Source organism: Phoxinus phoxinus, assembly GCF_949152265.1.
Source record: "Phoxinus phoxinus genome assembly, chromosome: 22".
In the NCBI taxonomy this organism is placed as follows: Eukaryota; Metazoa; Chordata; class Actinopteri; order Cypriniformes; family Leuciscidae; genus Phoxinus; species Phoxinus phoxinus.
Window position 1 is genome coordinate 1,993,739 of NC_136897.1, and position 16,318 is coordinate 2,010,056.

Sequence of the window (16,318 nt, forward strand, 5' to 3'; positions counted from 1 at the left end):
TTGTGTTGTGTGTGTGTTCAGGCTCATGGACTGTAGTTGTGTTGTGTGTGTGTGTGTGTGTGTGTGTGTGTTCAGGCTCATGGACTGTAGTTGTGTTGTGTGTGTGTGTGTGTGTGTTCAGGCTCATGGACTGTAGTTGTGTTGTGTGTGTGTGTGTGTGTGTGTGTGTTCAGGCTCATGGACTGTAGTTGTGTTGTGTGTGTGTGTGTGTGTGTGTGTGTGTTCAGGCTCATGGACTGTAGTTGTGCTGTGTGTGTGTTCAGGCTCATGGACTGTAGTTGTGCTGTGTGTGCTGTGTGTGTGTTCAGGCTCATGGACTGTAGTTGTGCTGTGTGTGTGTGTGTGTTCAGGCTCATGGACTGTAGTTGTGTTGTGTGTGTGTGTGTTCAGGCTCATGGACTGTAGTTGTGCTGTGTGTGTGTGTGTGTGTTCAGGCTCATGGACTAGTTGTGTTGTGTGGTGTGTGTGTGTGTGTGTGTGTGTGTGTGTGTGTGTGTGTGTGTGTGTGTTCAGGCTCATGGACTGTAGTTGTGTTGTGTGTGTGTGTGTTCAGGCTCATGGACTGTAGTTGTGCTGTGTGTGCTGTGTGTGTGTTCAGGCTCATGGACTGTAGTTGTGTTGTGTGTGTGTGTTCAGGCTCATGGACTGTAGTTGTGCTGTGTGTGTGTGTGTGTGTGTTCAGGCTCATGGACTGTAGTTGTGTTGTGTGTGTGTGTTCAGGCTCATGGACTGTAGTTGTGTTGTGTGTGTGTGTGTGTGTGTGTGTGTGTGTGTGTGTGTGTGTGTGTGTGTGTGTGTGTTCAGGCTCATGGACTGTAGTTGTGTTGTGTGTGTGTGTGTTCAGGCTCATAGACTGTAGTTGTGCTGTGTGTGTGTTCAGGCTCATGGACTGTAGTTGTGTTGTGTGTGTGTGTGTGTGTGTGTGTGTTCAGGCTCATGGACTGTAGTTGTGTTGTGTGTGTGTGTGTTCAGGCTCATAGACTGTAGTTGTGTTGTGTGTGTTCAGGCTCATGGTCTGTAGTTGTGTTGTGTATGTGTGTGTTCAGGCTCATGGACTGTAGTTGTGTTGTGTTGTGTGTGTGTGTGTGTGTGTGTGTGTTCAGGCTCATGGACTGTAGTTGTGTTGTGTGTGTGTGTGTGTTCAGGCTCATGGACTGTAGTTGTGTTGTGTGTGTGTTCAGGCTCATGGTCTGTAGTTGTGTTGTGTATGTGTGTGTTCAGGCTCATGGACTGTAGTTGTGTTGTGTGTGTGTGTGTGTTCAGGCTCATGGACTGTAGTTGTGTTGAGTGTGTGTGTTCAGGCTCATGGACTGTAGTTGTGTTGTGTGTGTCTGTGTGTGTGTGTGTGTGTGTGTGTGTGTGTGTGTTCAGGCTCATGGACTGTAGTTGTGTTGTGTGTGTGTGTGTGTGTTCAGGCTCATGGACTGTAGTTGTGTTGTGTGTGTGTGTGTGTGTGTGTGTGTGTGTGTGTTCAGGCTCATGGACTGTAGTTGTGTTGTGTGTATGTGTGTGTTCAGGCTCATGGACTGTAGTTGTGTCGTGTGTGTGTGTGTGTGTGTGTGTGTGTGTGTGTTCAGGCTCATGGACTGTAGTTGTGTTGTGTGTGTGTGTGTGTGTTCAGGCTCATGGACTGTAGTTGTGTTGTGTGTGTGTGTGTGTGTGTGTGTGTGTGTGTTCAGGCTCATGGACTGTAGTAGTGTTGTGTGTATGTGTGTGTTCAGGCTCATGGACTGTAGTTGTGTTGTGTGTGTGTGTGTGTGTGTGTGTTCAGGCTCATGGACTGTAGTTGTGTTGTGTGTGTGTGTGTGTGTGTTCAGGCTCATGGACTGTAGTTGTGTTGTGTGTGTGTGTGTGTGTGTGTGTGTGTGTGTGTGTGTTCAGGCTCATGGACTGTAGTTGTGTTGTGTGTGTGTGTGTGTGTGTGTGTTCAGGCTCATGGACTGTAGTCGTGTTGTGTGTGTGTTCAGGCTCATGGACTGTAGTTGTGTTGTGTGTGTGTTCAGGCTCATGGACTGTAGTTGTGTTGTGTGTGTGTGTGTGTTCAGGCTCATGGACTGTAGTTGTGTTGTGTGTGTGTGTGTGTTCAGGCTCATGGACTGTAGTTGTGTTGTGTGTGTGTGTGTGTGTGTGTGTGTGTGTGTGTGTGTGTGTGTGTGTGTGTGTGTGTTCAGGCTCATGGACTGTAGTTGTGTTGTGTGTATGTGTGTGTTCAGGCTCATGGACTGTAGTTGTGTTGTGTGTGTGTGTGTGTGTGTGTGTGTTCAGGCTCATGGACTGTAGTTGTGTTGTGTGTGTGTGTGTGTGTGTGTGTTCAGGCTCATGGACTGTAGTTGTGTTGTGTGTGTGTGTGTGTGTGTGTGTGTTCAGGCTCATGGACTGTAGTTGTGTTGTGTGTGTGTGTGTGTGTGTTCAGGCTCATGGACTGTAGTTGTGTGTGTGTGTGTGTGTGTGTGTGTGTGTTCAGGCTCATGGACTGTAGTTGTGTTGTGTGTGTGTGTGTGTTCAGGCTCATGGACTGTAGTTGTGTTGTGTGTGTGTGTGTGTTCAGGCTCATGGACTGTAGTTGTGTGTGTGTGTGTGTGTGTGTGTGTGTTCAGGCTCATGGACTGTAGTTGTGTGTGTGTGTGTGTGTGTGTGTTCAGGCTCATGGACTGTAGTTGTGTTGTGTGTATGTGTGTGTTCAGGCTCATGGACTGTAGTTGTGTTGTGTGTGTGTTCAGGCTCATGGACTGTAGTTGTGTTGTGTGTGTGTGTGTGTGTGTGTGTGTGTGTGTGTGTGTGTGTGTGTGTGTGTGTGTGTGTGTGTGTGTGTGTGTGTGTTCAGGCTCATGGACTGTAGTTGTGTTGTGTGTATGTGTGTGTTCAGGCTCATGGACTGTAGTTGTGTTGTGTGTATGTGTGTGTTCAGGCTCATGGACTGTAGTTGTGTTGTGTGTGTGTGTGTGTGTGTGTGTGTGTGTGTGTGTGTGTGTGTGTGTGTTCAGGCTCATGGACTGTAGTTGTGTTGTGTGTGTGTGTGTGTGTGTGTGTGTGTGTGTTCAGGCTCATGGACTGTAGTTGTGTTGTGTGTGTGTGTGTTTGTGTGTGTGTTCAGGCTCATGGACTGTAGTTGTGTTGTGTGTGTGTGTGTGTTCAGGCTCATGGACGTGTGCGCCACACTGAGAACGGACCAGGAGACTAAAGTGACTCTGGTGTTTGAACATGTGGATCAGGACCTCAGGACGTACCTGGAGAAAGTGCCGGCGCCAGGACTGCCTATCCAGCAGATCAGAGTAAGCCTCGCTCGAGTTACAGACATGTGTGTCATCAAGTCATGCGTATCCAGATGTAGATCAAGTGCAAATGTTTGTTTGTGGTTCAGGGATTTCATCAGTAAATGTACAGTGAAGGAAGTTTGAGTTCTCAGACAGAAGTTAGACGTCAATCCAAGCTTTTCTGTCAAACCCTGCGGCGTAAAATATGATGATCTAACCGTTCATTTTTAAAAAAATCATTATTTAATTCAACAGTAGCATGAAAGCACTGCGCTAGTTTGAAGGAGTGCACTACCATTCAAAGGTTCGGTGTTAGTAAGATAATTAATTTTTATTCTAAATATTTTATTCGGCAAGGATGCATTAAATTGATTAAAAGCCACAATAAAGACATTTATACATTTGCCGTATTTTCCGGACTATTTTTTCATAGTTAACCGGATGTTATTTTCAGATGTGTGTGTGTGTGTGTGTGTTTGCAGGACTTGATGCAGCAGTTGCTGTGTGGTTTGGCGTTCTTGCACTCAAATCGGGTTCTCCATCGGGATCTGAAGCCGGAGAACATCCTGGTGACGAGCAGAGGACAGGTGAAACTGGCAGACTTCGGCCTGGCTCGCATCTACAGCTGTCACATGGTGCTCACACCGGTGGTAAGAGACGCGTGGCTCGTACACACACACACACACACACACACACACTCAAACACAGGCACATACACAGGCACATACACTCACACACTCACACACTCTCAAACACAGGCACACACACACACACACACACACGTCTGATGTTGTTTCTCCGCTCAGGTTGTGACGCTGTGGTATCGCTGTCCTGAAGTGCTTCTTCAGACCACATACGCCACACCTGTGGACATCTGGAGCACCGGCTGCATCTTCGCTGAGATGTTTAGACGCACGTGAGTCAGTGATGCTCGTAATGCAGTGTTTGTGAGTGAGTGAGTGAGTGAGCGAGTGAGTGAGCGAGTGAGCGAGTGAGTGAGAGAGTGAGCGAGTGAGTGAGAGAGTGAGCGAGTGAGAGAGTGAGCGAGCGAGTGAGTGAGTGAGCGAGTGAGAGAGTGTGTGAGAGAGAGTGAGAGAGTGAGTGAGTGAGTGAGTGAGTGAGTGAGCGAGTGAGTGAGTGAGCGAGAGAGTGAGAGAGTGAGCGAGCGAGTGAGTGAGTGAGTGAGCGAGTGAGTGAGTGAGTGAGCGAGTGAGCGAGCGAGTGAGTGAGCGAGTGAGTGAGCGAGCGAGTGAGTGAGCGAGTGAGTGAGCGAGTGAGTGAGTGAGCGAGTGAGCGAGTGAGTGAGTGAGCGAGAGAGTGAGAGAGTGAGCGAGTGAGTGAGTGAGTGAGTGAGCGAGTGAGTGAGTGAGTGAGTGAGCGAGTGAGTGAGTGAGCGAGAGAGTGAGAGAGTGAGCGAGCGAGTGAGTGAGTGAGTGAGTGAGCGAGTGAGTGAGTGAGTGAGCGAGTGAGAGAGTGTGTGAGAGAGAGTGAGAGAGTGAGTGAGTGAGTGAGTGAGTGAGCGAGTGAGTGAGTGAGCGAGAGAGTGAGAGAGTGAGCGAGTGAGCGAGTGAGTGAGTGAGCGAGTGAGTGAGCGAGTGAGTGAGTGAGTGAGTGAGTGAGTGAGTGAGTGAGAGAGTGAGAGAGTGAGCGAGCGAGTGAGCGAGTGAGTGAGCGAGTGAGTGAGAGAGTGAGAGAGTGAGAGAGTGAGCGAGCGAGTGAGTGAGTGAGTGTGAGTGAGTGAGTGAGTGGGTGAGTGAGCGAGTGAGTGAGCGAGTGAGTGAGCGAGTGAGTGAGCGAGTGAGTGAGTGAGTGAGTGAGTGAGTGAGTGAGTGAGTGAGTGAGTGGGTGAGTGAGTGAGTGAGTGAGCGAGCGAGTGAGTGAGCGAGTGAGTGAGTGAGTGAGTGAGTGAGTGAGAGAGCGAGTGAGTGAGTGGGTGAGTGAGAGAGCGAGTGAGTGAGTGAGTGAGTGAGTGAGTGGGTGAGTGAGCGAGCGAGTGAGTGAGCTAGCGAGTGAGTGAGTGAGTGAGTGAGTGAGCGAGCGAGTGAGTGAGCGAGTGAGTGAGTGAGTGAGAGAGCGAGTGAGTGAGTGAGTAAGTGAGCGAGCGAGCGAGTGAGAGAGCGAGTGAGCGAATGAGTGAGTGAGTGAGTGAGAGAGTGAGAGAGTGAGTGTGTGAGTGAGTGTGTGAGTGAGTGTGTGAGTGAGTGTGTGAGTCAGTGTGTGAGTGAGTGTGTGAGTGAGTGTGTGAGTGAGTGTGTGAGTGAGTGTGTGAGTGAGTGAGCGAGCGAGTGAGTGAGTGAGTGAGAGAGTGAGCGAGTGAGTGAGTGTGTGAGTGAGTGTGTGAGTGAGTGAGCGAGTGAGTGAGTGAGTGAGTGAGTGAGTGAGAGAGTGAGAGAGTGAGAGAGTGAGAGAGTGGGTGAGTGAGCGAGTGAGTGAGCGAGTGAGTGAGCGAGTGAGTGAGTGAGTGAGTGAGTGAGTGAGTGAGTGAGTGAGTGGGTGAGTGAGTGAGTGAGTGAGCGAGCGAGTGAGTGAGCGAGTGAGTGAGTGAGTGAGTGAGTGAGTGAGAGAGCGAGTGAGTGAGTGGGTGAGTGAGAGAGCGAGTGAGTGAGTGAGTGAGTGAGTGAGTGGGTGAGTGAGCGAGCGAGTGAGTGAGCTAGCGAGTGAGTGAGTGAGTGAGTGAGTGAGCGAGCGAGTGAGTGAGCGAGTGAGTGAGTGAGTGAGAGAGCGAGTGAGTGAGTGAGTAAGTGAGCGAGCGAGCGAGTGAGAGAGCGAGTGAGCGAATGAGTGAGTGAGTGAGTGAGAGAGTGAGAGAGTGAGTGTGTGAGTGAGTGTGTGAGTGAGTGTGTGAGTGAGTGTGTGAGTCAGTGTGTGAGTGAGTGTGTGAGTGAGTGTGTGAGTGAGTGTGTGAGTGAGTGTGTGAGTGAGTGAGCGAGCGAGTGAGTGAGTGAGTGAGAGAGTGAGCGAGTGAGTGAGTGTGTGAGTGAGTGTGTGAGTGAGTGAGCGAGTGAGTGAGTGAGTGAGTGAGTGAGTGAGAGAGTGAGAGAGTGAGAGAGTGAGAGAGTGAGCGAGCGAGTGAGCGAGTGAGTGAGCGAGTGAGTGAGCGAGTGAGTGAGTTGAGAGAGTGAGAGAGTGAGCGAGTGAGTGAGTGAGTGTGAGTGAGTGAGAGAGTGAGTGAGAGTGAGTGAGTGAGTGAGTGAGTGAGTGGGTGAGTGAGTGAGTGAGCGAGCGAGCGAGTGAGCGAGTGAGTGAGTGAGTGAGTGAGAGAGCGAGTGAGTGAGTGGGTGAGTGAGAGAGCGAGTGAGTGAGTGAGTGAGTGAGTGAGTGGGTGAGTGAGCGAGCGAGTGAGTGAGTGAGTGGGTGAGTGAGTGAGTGAGTGAGTGAGTGAGTGAGCGAGCGAGTGAGTGAGCGAGTGAGTGAGTGAGTGAGAGAGCGAGTGAGTGAGTGAGTAAGTGAGCGAGCGAGCGAGTGAGTGAGTGAGTGAGTGAGTGAGTGAGTGAGAGAGTGAGAGAGTGAGTGTGTGAGTGAGTGTGTGAGTGAGTGTGTGAGTGAGTGTGTGAGTCAGTGTGTGAGTCAGTGTGTGAGTGAGTGTGTGAGCGAGCGAGTGAGTGAGTGAGTGAGAGAGTGAGCGAGTGAGTGAGTGTGTGAGTGAGTGTGTGAGTGAGTGTGTGAGTGAGTGTGTGAGTGAGTGTGTGAGTGAGTGTGTGAGTGAGTGTGTGAGTCAGTGTGTGAGTGAGTGTGTGAGTGAGTGTGTGAGTGAGTGTGTGAGTCAGTGTGTGAGTGAGTGTGTGAGTCAGTGTGTGAGTCAGTGTGTGAGTCAGTGTGTGAGTCAGTGTGTGAGTGAGTGTGTGAGTGAGTGTGTGAGTGAGTGTGTGAGTGAGTGTGTGAGTGAGTGTGCGAGTGAGTGTGCGAGTGTGAGTGAGTGTGTGAGTGAGTGAGTGAGCGAGTGAGCGAGTGAGTGAGTGAGTGAGTGAGTGAATGAGCGAGTGAGTGAGCGAGTGAGTGAGCGAGTGAGTGAGCGAGTGAGTGAGTGAGTGAGTGAGCGAGTGAGTGAGTGAGCGAGTGAGGGAGTGAGTGAGTGAGTGAGCGAGTGAGTGAGCGAGCGAGTGAGCGAGCGAGTGAGCGAGTGAGTGAGTGAGTGAGTGAGTGAGTGAGTGAGTGAGTGAGCGAGTGAGTGAGTGAGCGAGTGAGTGAGCGAGTGAGTGAGTGAGCGAGTGAGTGAGTGAGTGAGTGAGTGAGTGAGTGAGTGAGCGAGCGAGTGAGTGAGCGAGCGAGTGAGCGAGTGAGTGAGTGAGTGAGTGAGCGAGTGAGCGAGTGAGAGAGTGAGTGAGAGTGAGTGAGTGAGAGAGTGAGTGAGCGAGTGAGCGAGTGAGCGAGTGAGTAAGTGAGAGAGTGTTTTAGAGTGAGAGAGTGAGAGAGTGAGCGAGTGAGTGAGTGAGTGAGTGAGTGAGTGAGTGAGTGAGTGAGTGAGTGAGCGAGTGAGAGAGTGAGTGAGTGAGAGTGAGTGAGAGAGTGAGTGAGTGAGAGTGAGTGAGTGAGTGAGAGTGAGTGAGCGAGTAAGTGAGAGAGTGTTTTAGAGTGAGAGAGTGAGAGAGTGAGCGAGTGAGTGAGTGAGTGAGTGAGTGAGTGAGTGAGTGAGTGAGCGAGTGAGAGAGTGAGTGAGTGAGAGTGAGTGAGAGAGTGAGTGAGTGAGAGTGAGTGAGTGAGTGAGAGTGAGTGAGCGAGTGAGCGAATGAGTGAGTGAGAGAGCGAGTGAGTGAGTGGGTGAGTGAGAGAGCGAGTGAGTGAGTGAGCGAGCGAGTGAGTGAGTGAGCGAGCGAGTGAGTGAGAGAGTGAGAGAGTGAGTGAGAGAGTGAGTGAGTGAGTGAGAGAGTGAGTGAGTGTGTGAGTCAGTGTGTGAGTGAGTGTGTGAGTGAGTGTGTGAGTGAGTGTGTGAGTGAGTGTGTGAGTGAATGAGTGAGCGAGTGAGCGAGTGAGTGAGTGAGCGAGCGAGTGAGTGAGTGAGTGAGTGAGCGAGTGAGTGAGTGAGCGAGTGAGCGAGTGAGCGAGTGAGTGAGCGAGTGAGTGAGTGAGTGAGCGAGCGAGTGAGTGAGTGAGTGAGTGAGTGAGTGAGTGAGTGAGTGAGTGAGTGAGTGAGTGAGTGAGCGACCGAGCGAGTGAGCGAGTGAGCGAGTGAGAGAGTGAGTGAGAGTGAGTGAGTGAGAGAGTGAGTAAGTGAGAGAGTGTTTTAGAGTGAGTGAGAGTGAGAGAGAGAGTGAGTGAGAGTGAGTGAGTGAGCGAGCGAGTGAGTGAGTGAGTGAGCGAGCGACCGAGCGAGTGAGCGAGTGAGAGAGTGAGTGAGAGTGAGTGAGAGTGAGTGAGTGAGAGTGAGTGAGTGAGTGAGAGTGAGTGAGCGAGTAAGTGAGACAGTGTTTTAGAGTGAGAGAGCGAGTGAGTGAGTGAGAGAGAGAGTGAGTGAGAGTGAGTGAGCGAGCGACCGAGCGAGTGAGTGAGCGAGTGAGTGAGCGAGCGAGTGAGTGAGTGAGCGAGTGAGCGAGTGAGTGAGCGAGTGAGTGAGTGAGTGAGCGAGTGAGTGAGTGAGTGAGTGAGTGAGCGAGCGACCGAGCGAGTGAGCGAGTGAGCGAGTGAGCGAGTGAGAGAGTGAGTGAGAGTGAGTGAGTGAGAGAGTGAGTAAGTGAGAGAGTGTTTTAGAGTGAGTGAGAGTGAGAGAGTGAGTGAGTGAGAGTGAGTGAGTGAGTGAGTGAGTGAGTGAGTGAGTGAGTGAGCGAGCGAGCGAGTGAGTGAGTGAGCGAGTGAGCGAGTGAGTGAGCGAGTGAGAGAGTGAGTGAGAGTGAGTGAGTGAGTGAGTGAGTGAGTGAGTGAGTGAGTGAGTGAGTGAGTGAGTGAGTGAGTGAGTGAGAGTGAGTGAGTGAGAGTGAGTGAGTGAGTGAGAGTGAGTGAGCGAGTGAGCAAGTAAGTGAGACAGTGTTTTAGAGTGAGAGAGCGAGTGAGTGAGAGTGAGTGAGTGAGTGAGTGAGTGAGCGAGCGAGTGAGTGAGCGAGCGACCGAGCGAGCGAGCGAGAGAGTGAGTGAGAGTGAGTGAGTGAGAGTGAGTGAGTGAGTGAGAGTGAGTGAGCGAGTGAGCGAGTAAGTGAGACAGTGTTTTAGAGTGAGAGAGTGAGTGAGTGAGTGAGTGAGTGAGTGAGTGAGTGAGTGAGAGAGAGAGAGAGTGAGTGAGTGAGCGAGTGAGCGAGTAAGTGAGACAGTGTTTTAGAGTGAGTGAGTGAGTGAGAGTGAGTGAGTGAGAGTGAGTGAGTGAGAGTGAGTGAGTGAGTGAGAGTGAGAGTGAGTGAGCGAGTGAGCGAGTAAGTGAGACAGTGTTTTAGAGTGAGAGAGCGAGCGAGCGAGTGAGTGAGTGAGTGAGTGAGTGAGTGAGTGAGCGACCGACCGAGCGAGTGAGAGAGTGAGTGAGAGTGAGTGAGTGAGTGAGAGAGTGAGTAAGTGAGAGAGTGTTTTAGAGTGAGTGAGAGTGAGAGAGAGAGTGTTTTAGAGTGAGTGAGAGTGAGAGAGAGAGTGTTTTAGAGTGAGTGAGAGTGAGAGAGAGAGTGAGTGAGAGTGAGTGAGTGAGTGAGTGAGTGAGTGAGTGAGTGAGTGAGTGAGTGAGTGAGCGAGCGAGCGAGCGAGCGAGTGAGTGAGTGAGTGAGTGAGTGAGCGAGCGACCGAGCGACCGAGCGAGTGAGAGAGTGAGTGAGAGTGAGTGAGTGAGTGAGAGTGAGTGAGCGAGTGAGCGAGTAAGTGAGACAGTGTTTTAGAGTGAGAGAGCGAGTGAGTGAGTGAGAGAGAGAGTGAGTGAGAGCGACCGAGCGAGTGAGTGAGCGAGTGAGTGAGCGAGTGAGTGAGCGAGTGAGTGAGTGAGCGAGCGAGCGAGCGAGCGAGTGAGTGAGTGAGTGAGTGAGTGAGTGAGTGAGTGAGTGAGTGAGTGAGCGAGCGACCGAGCGAGTGAGCGAGTGAGAGAGTGAGAGAGTGAGTGAGTGAGAGAGTGAGTAAGTGAGAGAGTGTTTTAGAGTGAGTGAGAGTGAGAGAGAGAGTGAGTGTGAGTGAGTGAGTGAGTGAGTGAGTGAGTGAGTGAGCGAGTGAGTGAGTGAGCGAGCGACCGAGCGAGTGAGCGAGTGAGTAAGTGAGTGAGAGTGAGTGAGTGAGTGAGAGTGAGTGAGTGAGTGAGTGAGTGAGAGTGAGTGAGCGAGTGAGCGAGTAAGTGAGACAGTGTTTTAGAGTGAGAGAGCGAGTGAGTGAGTGAGAGAGAGAGTGAGTGAGAGTGAGCGAGCGAGCGAGCGAGTGAGTGAGTGAGTGAGTGAGCGAGCGACCAAGCGAGTGAGCGAGTGAGTGAGTGAGTGAGCGAGCGACCAAGCGAGTGAGCGAGTGAGAGAGTGAGTGAGTGAGAGTGAGTGAGTGAGAGTGAGTGAGCGAGTGAGAGTGAGTGAGCGAGTGAGCGAGTAAGTGAGACAGTGTTTTAGAGTGAGAGAGCGAGTGAGTGAGTGAGTGAGTGAGTGAGTGAGTGAGTGAGAGAGAGAGAGAGAGAGAGAGAGAGATTTTGAGTGTGTTTTACTAGTATTGGCACAATCCTGTTATTGATTTCTTTGAACACATAACTATATTATCTAAATTGTATATAAATCTAATATTGCTCAACCTCTAATTCTGTCTATGTCTACTGTCTATCTATTGATATATTGGTAAAAAAATGCATATTTTTTATTGAATATATCTTGCCTTGAGTATTTTTAAACTTGTTCTTTCCCGTGTTCCTCATGGAGTGTGAACCGCAGCCCGTTCATTCATTTAAAAACATACACTGTTAACATTATCTGTGCAAGTTCTTAAAAAGTCTTATTTTTGAATGTGTTTATGCAGCATTGCTTAATGACCTTTAATGTTGACCTTTCTAACGCTCGTTTGGTCTAATCCTTCTCGTCTGTCGATTAGTCGGTTCATTAGTCGTGATTTCTGTGGTTTTTCAGACCGCTCTTCTGTGGAGAATCAGAGGTGGATCAGCTGGGGAAGATTTTTGCGTGAGTAAAACACGCACACACACACACACACACACACACACACACACACACACACACACACACACACACACACACACACACACACACACACACACACACACACACACACTCGTGTTAGAGAGAGACTGAACACACAACATGTGATTAATAACGAGTCGTGTTGATTGACAGGGTGATCGGCCTGCCGTCTGAAGAGGAGTGGCCGAATGATGTCACTTTGTCCCGTCAAAACTTCAGCCCTCAAAACCCTCAGCCAATCACAGACTGTGTTCCCGAGATCAGCGAGAAGGGGGCGGAGCTCTTACTGGTGTGTTTACAGTCAATATCACTTCACATACAGCAAGTTTTACCATAGTAAAAACAGAAAACGAAGTAAATGAGCTATAAAAAGCTGTTAAATATTATTTTTTTGTGAAATTATCATATATACCATACAGTACCGGGCAAAAGTTTAGACATATTACTATTTAATTAAGAATTAAGTCTCTTACGCTCATCAAGCCTGCTTTTATTTGATTAAGAAAAACTGTAATATTGTGAAATATTATTATAATTTAAAAAATTATAATTCTAATATGCTGCTTAATATTTTTTTTATAACCTGTGAATTTTTTTTCAGGATTATTTGATGAATAAAAAGTTTAAAAAAAGAACAGCATTTATTTAAAATAGAAATCCTTTGTAACATTATACACTAGCCTTCAAGTTTGGGGTCAGTCATTTTTTTTTCTTTACTTTTTTGAAATAAATTAGTATTTTTATTAAGTAAGGATGTGTTAAATTGATAAAAAGTGATAGTAAAGACTTATTGTTTTTCTTATCAAATATTAATATTTTGAATAAATGCTGTTCTTTTTAACTTTTTATTCATCAAAGAATCCTGAAAAAAGTATCACAGGTTCCAAAAAAATATTAAGCAGCACAAATGTTTCCAACATTGATCAGATCATCATATTACACTGATTTCTGAAGGATCATGTGACACTGAAGACTGGAGTAATGATGCTGAAAATTCAGCTTTGATCACCATGGAAAAAAATATATTTTAAAGTATATTAAAACAGAAAACCATTATTTTAACATTGTAATAATATTTCACAATATAAAAAAAAAAATTCTGTATTTTTAATAAGAAAAATGCAGGCTTGATGAGCATAAGAGACACACACACACACACACACATAAAACTTAATGCTAATTAAATACAATTTATTTAAAAATTAACTTATTTTATTTCAGCTGGTTGCAAAACATTTATTATTTACATTTAACTGGAAGTACTAAAATAAATAAAACTGAAATAAATATGTCTATAGTTAAGCTTTTTTATTTAAGTTTTAGATTTATTAATTTCCAGGTAATAATTTTAGTGCTTGAACTTAAACCTGTTTCAGTTTATAAGGCAACATTTCTAATTTTAATTTAATTTCTCCACTAATATTTAGTTTTGTATCAGCTGTATTTGAACGAACAGAATGTTATTTGAGGATAATAATAACCCTGATAATAACTGTGTCTCTTGATCTTCTCAGGAAATGCTGACGTTCGACCCGCTGAAGCGAATCTCTGCGCTCAACGCTCTGGACCATCCGTTCTTCACAGAATGAGCGCTTCAATCCCACAATGCACTGCAGCCTGGGACCAGCAAGAGTGCTTCTCTACCACATCCTTAAGAACTGAATATTCAACCGTGTGTGTGTGTGTGTGTGTGTGTGTGTGTGTGTGTGTGTGTGTGTGTGTGTGTGTGTGTGTGTGTGTGTGTGTGTGTGTGTGTGTGTGTGTGTGTGTGTGTGTGTGTGTGTGTGTGTGTGTGTGTGTGTGTGTGTGTGTCTAATCATGTCTGTGACTGTAGTGAGCGGCTTCAGTGCCGGTGGCGTCTCGTACGTGATGATGATGATGATGATGAGGAAGATTTGAGTGTCATGTTGGCCTGTGATGATAGATGTCATATTTCTCTTCCTCTTCAGTGTGAGACATTATCATTAGCAGGTGTAATGGTGTATTCCACTCTTATCCCTCATCCAGCCTCTGATTCCTCTGAGAGAACGAATGAACGGCCGCTAAAACTCGCGGATCTCCACACCAGGAAGTGCTAGCGTCAGTGATCGCGGTCGGGATCGAACCAAGCGACCATAAGCTGTCCACACCGATTTCTATTCATTCCCTTCAAACTGAAATAAAATGCTTTCATTTATAAATATGTGTGTTTTTATTAGATTATTCTTCATGCTCTAAAAAGCATCAGATCTAGTGATGACAGAGCTTTCAAATTACATTAGCTTTGTTCACGCCATGTTGAAATTACCATAATTATGTAAACAGCTGGAGATTTTCATCATCAAGTGTTGTCGTTTCGAAGTTACGGTAAACAACATGGTGTAAACACAGTGTTTTTAGTTTTTTATTAACAAAAAAAGCAGAGTATGTTACATATAGTATACAAGAAAATACAACAAATGTAACACTATTAGTATGCACTACATTGACATTACATAAAGACATTGTAATATATGCAAATTTTCTACGTTTTTACTAGGGCTGGGTATCGATTCAGATGTTTCCATTCGCAATCTCTGAATTCGATTCGATTTTGATTCCCGATTCGACTCAATGAATATAGATTTAATACAAATCCTATATTTATTTTTAAACGGTGAACATAAGTTTACGAGTGGTTAATTAACCTGATGGAGTTTTAGGTCACCATTAGGTCACCTGATGGAGTTTTAGGTCACCATTAGGTCACCTGATGGAGTTCTAGGTCACCATTAGGTCACCTGATGGAGTTTTAGGTCACCATTGGGTCTCCTGATGGAGTTTTAGGTCACCATTAGGTCACCCGATGGAGTTTTAGGTCACCATTAGGTCACCCGATGGAGTTTTAGGTCACCAGTAGGTCACCTGATGGAGTTTTAGGTCACCATTAGGTCACCTGATGGAGTTTTAGGTCACCATTAGGTCACCTGATGGAGTTTTAGGTCACCATTGGGTCTCCTGATGGAGTTTTAGGTCACCATTAGGTCACCCGATGGAGTTTTAGGTCACCATTAGGTCACCCGATGGAGTTTTAGGTCACCAGTAGGTCACCTGATGGAGTTTTAGGTCACCATTAGGTCACCCGATGGAGTTTTAGGTCACCATTAGGTCACCTGGTGGAGTGTTAGGTCACCATTAGGTCACCTGATGGAGTTTTAGGTCACCATTAGGTCACCTGATGGAGTTTTAGGTCACCATTAGGTCACCTGATGGAGTTTTAGGTCACCATTAGGTCACCTGATGGAGTTCTAGGTCACCATTAGGTCACCCGATGGAGTTTTAGGTCACCATTAGGTCACCTGATGGAGTTCTAGGTCACCATTAGGTCACCTGATGGAGTTTTAGGTCACCATTGGGTCACCTGATGGAGTTATAGGTCACCATTAGGTCACCTGATGGAGTTTTAGGTCACCATTAGGTCACCTGATGGAGTTCTAGGTCACCATTAGGTCACCCGATGGAGTTTTAGGTCACCATTAGGTCACCCGATGGAGTTATAGGTCACCATTAGGTCACCTGATGGAGTTATAGGTCACCATTGGGTCTCCTGATGGAGTTTTAGGTCACCATTAGGTCACCCGATGGAGTTATAGGTCACCATTAGGTCACCTGATGGAGTTATAGGTCACCATTGGGTCACCTGATGGAGTTTTAGGTCACCATTAGGTCACCTGATGGAGTTATAGGTCACCATTAGGTCACCTGATGGAGTTATAGGTCACCATTGGGTCACCTGATGGAGTTCTAGGTCACCATTAGGTCACCTGGTGGAGTTATAGGTCACCATTGGGTCACCTGATGGAGTTTTAGGTCACCATTAGGTCACCTGGTGGAGTGTTAGGTCACCATTAGGTCACCTGATGGAGTTTTAGGTCACCATTAGGTCACCTGATGGAGTTTTAGGTCACCATTAGGTCACCTGATGGAGTTTTAGGTCACCTGATGGAGTGTTAGGTCACCATTGGGTCACCTGATGGAGTTTTAGGTCACCATTAGGTCACCTGATGGAGTTTTAGGTCACCATTAGGTCACCTGATGGAGTTTTAGGTCACCATTAGGTCACCTGATGGAGTTTTAGGTCACCATTAGGTCACCTGATGGAGTTTTAGGTCACCATTAGGTCACCTGATGGAGTTTTAGGTCACCATTAGGTCACCCGATGGAGTTTTAGGTCACCATTAGGTCACCCGATGGAGTTATAGGTCACCATTAGGTCACCATTAGGTCACCCGATGGAGTTTTAGGTCACCATTGGGTCACATGATGGAGTTTTAGGTCACCATTAGGTCACCCGATGGAGTTTTAGGTCACCATTGGGTCTCCTGATGGAGTTTTAGGTCACCATTGGGTCTCCTGATGGAGTTTTAGGTCACCATTGGGTCTCCTGATGGAGTTTTAGGTCACCATTAGGTCACCCGATGGAGTTTTAGGTCACCATTAGGTCACCTGATGGAGTTTTAGGTCACCATTAGGTCACCTGATGGAGTTTTAGGTCACCATTAGGTCACCTGATGGAGTTTTAGGTCACCATTAGGTCACCTGATGGAGTTTTAGGTCACCATTAGGTCACCTGATGGAGTTTTAGGTCACCATTAGGTCACCCGATGGAGTTTTAGGTCACCATTAGGTCACCCGATGGAGTTTTAGGTCACCATTAGGTCACCCGATGGAGTTTTAGGTCACCATTGGGTCACATGATGGAGTTTTAGGTCACCATTAGGTCACCCGATGGAGTTTTAGGTCACCATTGGGTCTCCTGATGGAGTTTTAGGTCACCATTAGGTCACCCGATGGAGTTTTAGGTCACCATTAGGTCACCCGATGGAGTTTTAGGTCACCAGTAGGTCACCTGATGGAGTTTTAGGTCACCATTAGGTCACCTGATGGAGTTTTAGGTCACCATTAGGTCACCTGATGGAGTTTTAGGTCACCATTGGGTCTCCTGATGGAGTTTTAGGTCACCATTAGGTCACCCGATGGAGTTTT

The 16,318-nt window shown here is 47.4% G+C and overlaps 1 protein-coding gene across 1 annotated transcript in view; it reads left to right on the top strand.

Annotated features, from left to right (window-relative positions):
• cdk4 (cyclin dependent kinase 4) overlaps positions 1–13,492 on the top strand; it is a 19,317-nt gene extending 5,825 nt beyond the window's left edge. The window contains exons 3-8 of the mRNA XM_079596754.1: positions 3,137–3,272; positions 3,737–3,904; positions 4,061–4,170; positions 11,246–11,296; positions 11,468–11,603; positions 12,829–13,492. Coding sequence (XP_079452880.1) covers positions 3,137–3,272; positions 3,737–3,904; positions 4,061–4,170; positions 11,246–11,296; positions 11,468–11,603; positions 12,829–12,903 — 676 coding nt within the window. The 3' untranslated portion in view covers positions 12,904–13,492. The remainder of the gene's footprint in view (positions 1–3,136; positions 3,273–3,736; positions 3,905–4,060; positions 4,171–11,245; positions 11,297–11,467; positions 11,604–12,828) is intronic.
• The last annotated feature ends 2,826 nt before the right edge of the window (positions 13,493–16,318 follow it).